At 34.3% G+C, this 9,396-nt stretch overlaps 1 protein-coding gene across 1 annotated transcript in view; it reads right to left on the bottom strand.

Annotated features, from left to right (window-relative positions):
* Positions 1–491: 491 nt before the first annotated feature.
* ITGA1 (integrin subunit alpha 1) overlaps positions 492–9,396 on the bottom strand; it is a 78,144-nt gene continuing 69,239 nt past the window's right edge. The window contains exons 26-30 of the mRNA XM_084305504.1: positions 8,288–8,392; positions 7,502–7,606; positions 6,705–6,797; positions 5,247–5,363; positions 492–4,498 (exon numbers count right to left, since the gene is read on the bottom strand). Of these exons, the coding sequence (XP_084161630.1) occupies positions 4,454–4,498; positions 5,247–5,363; positions 6,705–6,797; positions 7,502–7,606; positions 8,288–8,392 (465 nt within the window). The 3' untranslated portion in view covers positions 492–4,453. The remainder of the gene's footprint in view (positions 4,499–5,246; positions 5,364–6,704; positions 6,798–7,501; positions 7,607–8,287; positions 8,393–9,396) is intronic.

The raw sequence follows: 9,396 nt of genomic DNA, 5'->3' as shown, positions 1-9,396 counted from the left end.
CCCTGGAGGTGTTCCAAACCAGGCTGGATGGGGCCCTGAGTAACCTGATGTAGTAGGTGGCTTCCCTGCCTATGACAAGGGGGTTGGAGTTAGATGATCTTTAAGGTCCCTTCCAACCTGAGCCATTCTATGATTCTATGAGGACTGAATGTATCTTCAGCTTTTTTTGTATATAATGTCATGAAACCAAATCTGTCAGAAATTCTTACTGTCCTTTGAAAAATTTTTAAATGCGGCTACAAGCACAATCCATACAATGCATGGCAACCTTCTGAACAATTGACAGAATTCAAGATTTCCTTGATTTTATGCTGGGCAAGGATGTTTAGTTCTGTAATAGCTTTCTATTGACAAGTAGACAGGCTTAGGTAGTTTTTAGGTACTGGAATGTCTTTATATGTATCTTATACCATTGAAAGTCAAACAAACTACAAAGTACATACACTAGATTTTTATTTTATTTTATTTATTAATCAATAAAGCACATGGAATAACTTTACAGGAAAAACTGTGCAGAATGCTGTGATTTCTTTCTTTAACAAAAAATTCCATCTGATTCCCGGTAAGAGGCATAATTAACAGAGGTATACTCTCATTCTCTTGCTCTGCTTTTATTTATTTATTGTTTGAATTGCATCATCTATACAGTACTTAATCCAGGAAAATAAAATAATTAGACAATGTGGAATTCATTAGATAAGCCTGATCCAAAGTGCAGCCTCTTTTTCCCACATGAGAAGATGAAAACCCTTGGCTCCAGTTGGTAGATTCCCCTGACACAAGCCCTGAAGAAGAGGTACATCGTGCCTGAAGGAACTCAGCACAGGCAGTGTACTACTGATCTCAGGCATAGGCTCAGGAAAAGTGGCTGGTATCTGTGGCAAGGGCTCGAGATACAGACCGAGAATGACAGTAGCATAAGCAGCAGCTCAGGGAGATTGCTCTAATGTAGATGCTGTCTGCCAAGTCTTGTAAAATTATATAGGGAACTGACAACCTCTAGAACAGCCTCAGATTGAAGCAGGAGCAATGGTTTAAAGCTTTGCTATGCTATAGAAACATAGATTCTCCATTACCTTGCTCTAACATTAGCTACTTCAGTGCTGAAATTAGGAACAGACCCGGGCCAGATTTCTTCCATTGCTTAAGCTCAGGTTATACACCCAATTCATTACATTTTTTGTATGGGCTTTTATTTGAATAACAAAAACGTTTATCTTGCTAGTAGTTAGAATCACATTACAAGCCTAATGTGCCTTTTTATAGGAATAAAACAGATTACATGCTTTATTGATATTTTTGGTGCCTGCTAAATTTCAATGAGATGTTCCTGATGTTTGAAATAGTGATTTCAGTAGGCTTTTCTGCTGTGAGAAGCAGTAAAAGTGAGAAGCAGTAAAAATACTGCTCTTGCAGTGCTGTGGAAAGATTCTATGTATAAAAATAGTGATTTCACTAATGTAGCCTGTGTAAGAGTAATGTGCTACAGTGGTATCCCCTTTACATACTTATATTTTAAATAGATATTATAATTAAGCTTCTGATAATAGGTCAAATGTGAAAAGGGAGAAAGCATCATGAGAAACAGAATAGCAGTGTGGTTATAAGAAGCTTCCTACTGTTTTTACAGTGCAAAGCAAGGCTAAAAAGAATGGGACAACAATCTCAAACATACTTTGTATTGATAAAATACGTATTTTTGTGTACAAGTTAGGGAAACAGACTGTTCTATTGACTTATATTTTAAAACAGGCTGGTGCTTTAAAATAAGACATGAAATATCATCAGAAAAAGCACAAAGTTTTGTTTATCAGATTACCATAACTAAAAAGTGAAACAAACAAAAGGTATGCTGCATAAAAATGATGTGTGACTTGAATTAACTTAGAGTGATTAATTTTATGAAGCCAGGAAAAATGACCTAATGGTTAACAAACTGGGTGAATAATAATAAATACAAGTATTTCCTTTACTACCATAGACTGTATGTGTGCATAGGTGAGTCACAACTTTTTCATAATTGTTCCTCCACAAAACCATATTAGGATAATAGCATTGTTATGTCTTTACAGAGATACTATAAGGAAAAAACAAAACAAAACAAAACAAAATATAAACACACTTTTAATTCTAAGACATTCAGATTTTGTGCTGACACATGCCATTTAATTCCTCCAAACAAATTGGCAAAATTATACTTTAAAGATAAAAAAATAAAACTTGCATCTCACACTGACTGAAAACACCGTTGGAAATATTAATTTATCATATTTGTTCAACAGCCGGATTTTTGCATTCCTCTGAGGACAATTTAAATCACATGATAAATGAAGCAGTGATCCTACCTACAACAATTCTGCCTTATTTTTTGCTTCCACTGAAGCTTCTACTCTGTGCTCAGAACCAGGGCAGCACACCTTGTATCCACTGGGGTCAGGCATGCTTGTAAGCACGCAGCTGAGCCCATCAGGTAAGCCCACTGACTCTGTGGCTCTCCCAGGCTCCTCACAGTGCTCCTGCAGAATGCTTTGCCCTCTCCTCTGAGTCTTGCTGCTTTCAGCAGAACATTTGTTATGAAACAATCACCTTTCCCACAGGCAGAAGGAGAAGTTACAAACACATTCAAAGGTAATCCTACTTGATGCATTAACATAAATCTCAGCCTTTCCCAATAACTACTCTCTAATTTAGGAACTAAATAGAAGGTACTTAAGAGTGACAGCATCTTTTAAACAATGAAGCACCTTCTGGCACATTTCCAGAGTTATACTTGCCAGCATGTTCAACCCAAACTATGGTCTCTTAAAGAAGAAAAAAAGTCTTCACTAAATGTATTAAAAGAATAAAAAGATCGTTATAAAATACATTATTGCTTTCTAAGCTGTTACTATAAAGTCAGTAGAGCGTATCTGATAAAATAAAACCTTTTGAAAACTGCAATGATTTTTTTTTTTTTCATTCCAATGAAATTTGTACCAACAAGAGGAACAAATTATCCTGGTTTCCTTGGCAAGGCAAAGGCATTTCCACAAATGAGGACATCTTACAGAAGTGCTCTTCAACATTTTCTGATCAATCAATATTGAGTCACATCATGCTGAGACAACATTGCACTTTGCCTGCAGGCCTCCATTTTCTTGTTAGTTTTGTGTGACTGCAAGTAAAGTAGGAAGCTCTTATGGACAATGTATAGCCAAGAGCTGCAGAGAGAAATACTTGTAGAAGGAAAACAAATGTGTGAAAGAAGAAAGGAGGAAGTTTCCTGTTAAGCTGACTAGTCTAAATAGGTTTAAAGAAATCTTTTGCTATCTACAGTTCAGTGTATTCTTATATAAATTTTTAATCCTTATCACAAAATAAACATCATTTGTTAAGTGCTTATTTAGTATAGAAATTCTTCATTAATTTTTAAATTCCCAAGTAACAAAGATGAGGTGTGACTTACACTACTAGAAGAAGCTTGCCAGTGCTAAATTTATCTGTGCTCTTTTGTTAATTATTATTTTTTACACATTAAACTCATTGGATTAAATAGCTACACAACAACTGTACAGTGACAGTTTATGAAGCACCCTCCTGGCTACTCCAAGATATACAGCAAGAGTCAAACTTTCAGGGTACCTCTAAACATTTTCTGCATAAATATGGACATTTCAATCTGCAGACACAATTGTGCCTCTGCTTATTTGTGTACAGTGTGCAATTAGTAGGGCTTGAATGTTTTGTGCATACATTTCTAGGTCTGCCAAAAATCTGTTTGAACTTCAAACAGTTACATGATTTAATGGATCTATCTTTACTGGTCCTCTTGAAAATAAAAATTTCTTTCCTGGAGTTTCCTGGGTTCTAGTGGACATGCTAAAATAGTTGAAAGAGAAGTCCAAGGAATTTCAGTGATTCCTTGCAGAACACCCAAAGTTCTGCAGGTGTTTCTATCTTCTGAATTTTCATTACCTCAGTTGCCATATAATATTTGGTGCATTCTCAAAGTTTGAATCTTCTGCTTTGTGAACTGACAGCCCATAAAATGGAGAAAATTTTGAATATAACACTTTTTCCCTTTGAAAATCATAAGTTGATAAAAACAGTGGGACTACTACATACAAACTGACTTGTTGCATAATGTGGGATGAAAAAGGATTCCACATGTATATGCATATAAAAATATGATTAGGCGCTTTTCGTATTAAAAACCTTAGCATCTTTGAACTCAGTTACTCTCCAAAAATGAGTAACACTTGAAAGTATGTCCTTGAGTATCACAAAATGACATAAGGCTGTTTATTCTTTCTTTGCATCATTCACCTGTGCACTTGATTTGCTTGCTTGATGTTCTGCTGTCTTTTAAATGCACCAGAGTTTAGAAAACATTGTAGCCCTTGCATATATACCTAAGTTTTTAATTTTACAGTCACATTTTTGAGGCAGACCTGAAGAAATCTTTTTTTTTTCCTCACTTTTCCATTTTCTTCTTTAGAGGTCTCTTGAAAAATCCAGCCTGCAGGACAGAAAAATGCGAATAAAGAACTACTCAAAGCACACAACTCAAAGCACATTGGTAGCATTCATACTCTAAATTCTTGTTACTACTTCACACTTGCAGTGCAGTAAAAAGTCATTTAATATTTTATCAGTGAAGTACAACCCTTTAGGTTTTCCTTTCCAGGAAAATATACAATGAGTGATTGCTGAATCATTGTTATTCTCACATAATGTCAAAGACTAAAATGCTTAATAATAGTTGGTCTTCAGTTGAATAAATAATAATTTATGCTTGTCAATTTTTTTCAAGGCATAATGAATGTTGAAATATATACATATATATAAACTGTAGCTTAAATATAACTTGAATATTTAGCTTGGAAAAGAGTGCCCACTTGTGGCAATACTTACACCACAGTCCTAGCATTCCTTGTACAAAGAGAACACCTGGCCACATCCAGCCAAAGCTAAAGCAAAAAACCTTATGGCTCTAAAATCTCTATTTAATTTTATTTCCATCACATTGTTATGTATACAACACTACAGGCTTTAATCAGAAAGCATAGCATGTCACACTTCGGAAGAATGTGGTGTTATTAGTTATTTTGTTGTTTCTACAAGATTTCATTCTTCCTATTGGCTAATATTAATGTCCATGAGGTTCTAGTTATAGAACATGACATAGAATTTATGTATATTTCTTTATTATATGTATATTTATGTATATTTCTTTATTTTCATGAAGAGACGAATGTGCAGCTTACCTTCCACAAAGCAAATATAAGCAGTGCAAGAATTAAGAGTCCAGCGAAGATACTGAGGAGGATAACCCATAAGGGGACTGAACCAGGTGGGAGTTCTTTCGAAATCTTAATCATGGTCTACAAAGTGTTCAGAATGTAAGCAATAAATGACATTCTAAAATAATAAATAATTCTAAAATAACAACAGAGCAGCATGACTTTTATTAGTAAACACTGATTTTCCAGGGTCTCGCTTTGTGAGGAATGGCCCTGCTATTAGTCAGTAGTGATTTTTATGAAGAACTCAGAACCAAAAATATGGGTAGTTAAAATGAATGTTAAGGAGTTTGTTCAGTATATTCTTCATCACTCAATGCCTGCCTCCCTGAAAGATGACAGTGATTAGCAAGCTTAGTATAAAAGGCTGTGGGGACACTAATTTAATTTTAAAGAAGGCTTAGCTAGTGTAAACTGAACTGAAATATGGAACATTCAAATTTTAAATGGAAATGATGATATAGTGAATTTGAATTATTTTAACTTAAGAGTTTATTAAAGAGACAACTTCATAGTTCAAAAACATTAAAGATACAGATGCAAACACAGATATTCAACTTGAAATTATGAAATTATCTACAAGCCTCTCACCTCTGTTTTTGCCCTGGATTGTATTTCAACCTGTCACTTAAAAGACATGCCTGGATATAGTATCATTTAATAGTTGACTTGTGAGATTTGCATTCCAAAAATATTTTGCACAAGATCTAATTCTCATTGTATGTTATTTTGCTATGAATTGAGGGATATTAACAGTAATAACACATAATAACATTTAAAAATGTACACTGTAGTAAATAAACCCCTGCATGTACAAGTCATCACAAAAAAGCAGTGCATTAGCCACTATAAACCTCTTGGAATTTCTCTTGGAATAGAATGTATTCAAGGATAAATAGCAAATCAAAAGAAATTGAAGACATTTATTTCTTTTTATATCTGATATCTTTGCTATAGCATTACATACAAGTTCTTGTTAATAGCCAATGAATAAACAACTATAGATTTTAATAGCAACTCATTAGTGAAATGTTGTTTCAGATGTAGCATACAAGAAAATAACCATGAAAATTTCTGGAAAATAAAAGATACTGTTTCAAATATATGTCTTGGTTAATGGAGTGGAAAGAAATAATAAATAAATCAATAATAAAGAAAATACATGTACAATGTACAAAGTAGGATCACTTGACCAAGGACAGCTTTTTTACCCAGGTACATTGGTGGGTTAACAGAATTTCAGTATAATTAGCTGTCTAATTCTGACATTTTCTACTGTAATGTGAAATCACTTACTTGTATTTAGAGTAGGATAGTAAACTACAACAAATAGTGATTGATTCACTAGAAATGAATGACTGAATAATTCAGTAGCAGAATAAATCCTATGAAGAGTAAATCCATGAATTATCATGTTATTACCTCTAGTTTTTGGTGGTCATTTCTCAAAATCAGTGATGAGTTTTCACTCCTAAGTAAGGCTTTCACAACAAGGGTTAAACTGTGAATAGTTGCCTGGAAGAAGAAAGAAATGTCAATGGTTTGTATTAGGTATCTTGAAGCAGAAAGTTTTGCAGAAATGAGAAGGCTAAGAGCAAAACATAAAGCTAAAGTTTTGGGAGTGATGTTGAAAAGGTCTGTGTATGAAAGTCAGCAAAGCAGCTTGTGCATGACACCTTCAGCATGCACATCACTGTTTGCAGGATCAGAGATTTCAAAGAAATACTGCTTAATCCTGGAATAGTACTTTCGCCACAGGGACAGATTCAGGCTTTCTAAAATTCTCCTGTATCTCCTATCTTGTCCTGTTATTTTTCATAGAAAGACAAGACACAAACCAGGAGCTCAACTCAGTATCATATAGTATTCTAGACCTGTGAGGTCTTTCCAGTTAAAAACTTAAAAAATATATGTTTCTATATATCCCTTTTTATATCTGCTGAATTATAATTTGTGGATGGTTAACCAACTAATAAAAAAGACCATTGATACAGAATAAGTAAGGGTTGTCTTTCTAATGTGTTTTAAATTTCATGCTAAGTATTACAAAGATAATAAAAGAGATCAAAATTAATTTTGCAGAAATATAAAAAAAGCAAGATTAACAATTCAAAATAACAGAGAACCATGCAGAGTTAAAAAATATTTAAGATGTAAGTTCAAGAAACATTAAAGAGAGTGGCTTAAGATTTTCAAACTTCCAGATGAGATTTACTTACTTTAATGATGGTAGGCTTCCACACTCTCAATGAAACATTCACTTGTGATATGTCAGATGGGACCAGGGCACAGTTAATAGATGCACAGCTGTATGTATCACAGTCCTGTTTAAAAGTCAACAGTGTGAATTAACAGTAACAGATTTTTCACATTATTAAAGTAAAACCAATTAAGCTTATTATGTATGCAAATCATAGTCTTGCTGTGATATCAGTCCAAGTTTAGTATAAATTACTAGGGCTTTTTGTGCAAAAACTACACTGCAGTAGGCAATTAATTGAGATATTCATGCTGTGGTAGAACAGTCCCAGTTTTTGCAGTCCCTTAGCCTTGAGGAATCTTGGTTTCTGTAGCTATGCAACAAAAGGCATCATTAGAGTTACCTAAACAAGGCACAGCCTGTAACTGCAGGAAGTTTTCTGCCAATACACCTATGTCTTCTCTACAGTGTTTCTTAAACTTTTCTCTTTGTGGAAAGATGAATCTTCCAAGCAAGGCAGGAGAACTTAGGTATCTGTATATAGATCTAATAGATATATATCTAATACAGAAGGTGAGATTTACTCAGCTGTCAGAAGTACTGCTGAACTAAAAAAACAAGCAAACACGAGTTCAGTTCTGCATACAATTATGTAGCTGGAAATAATTAAAGATACCTTTTATGGCTATCAAACTGATTTTCCATAGGATGCAGTGTAAGAGAAGATTTTGTATGTTAATTGTAGAAATACTTAGCTCAAACACCTGGATCTAGGATGAATTACATATACTATTAGTAGGCTTACCATAATTGTATCCTTTGTAGGTTCTTTTATTTTCGGCAACACAAACGGTTTTCCAGAGCTGATTTTTAAGGGATCTACAGGGTAACTAGTTCGGCAGATGGTATTCTGTTAGCAGAAAAAGAAAAGAAAAGAAATCTTATTGCTCGAATATTCAACATGTTACTAATAAAAGCTCTTGGAAACAAGCCAACTTTAAAAATATTTATTGTTTATTTTTTTAAAATGTAAAAAATAATAATATTTAATAACATCAACTAACTGTACCAAGCAGATAAATGCAATAAAACTTCATACTGCAAGAGTGCTGAAGAGCAAGTTCAGATGGTATAGGTACTGAAGTATCATTAAGCAAACAACAAATGAGCTTTTTATGAGATAATTTAATCTAAGCTCTATCCAGCTACTTAAACATCTGTAGAAGCAAACAAGAACTTCCTACAAGTTGACCGCCTTGAGTTCAATAGCCAACCAGCAAGAGTTGGCTATTATGGGAACAAAATAGCTTTTGCACGGGGAACCACAGCTCCTCTGCTTTAGCAAGCGGACAGGTTAACTGCAGTTTTCAGGAGCTCCTGTTATGCTGCCAAGGGAGGAGGGAAAGGTGCTGTGGTACTACTGGCCTTTCATGGCTCCTTCAAAGGCAACTGAGAAATCCTTTTCCTTTACAGGGAAGAGAGGTGAGCTTTCTCTTCCTTTTTTTTTTTTTTTTTTTTTTTTTTTTTCCAGTCCAGGATATTTACTTTCTGATTACAATGAAGATGGATTGCAATCCCCAGCAGTGCACTTTGGCACACCACTATCACTAGGGTGTAGCTAACAGTAGATGAATTATACCCATAGAAAAATGCAGATCTGTGAATGTGTGTGTAAGCTCAGGTCAAATGTGGTCACTGGTTAGAATGGGTGAAGAAATTTAAAAAGTCAGAACTTCCTTGCATTCTAAGCATGAAATATTTTGATTTTGTTTTGTTTTGAAGTGAACCTTGAACTTTCATTTGGACCTTTCATTCATCTTGTTTTTCAGTGGTGCAATACCTCACACCTAAGTGAAATATTTGGGAAGAGGTGTGGTTCCAAAGGAAAAGATGAAAACGAAAAAAAAAAAAGTG

The sequence above is a fragment of the Netta rufina genome, assembly GCF_964035555.1.
Source record: "Netta rufina genome assembly, chromosome: Z".
Classification (NCBI taxonomy): Eukaryota; Metazoa; Chordata; class Aves; order Anseriformes; family Anatidae; genus Netta; species Netta rufina.
This window is presented reverse-complemented; position numbering and strand designations above follow the sequence as displayed.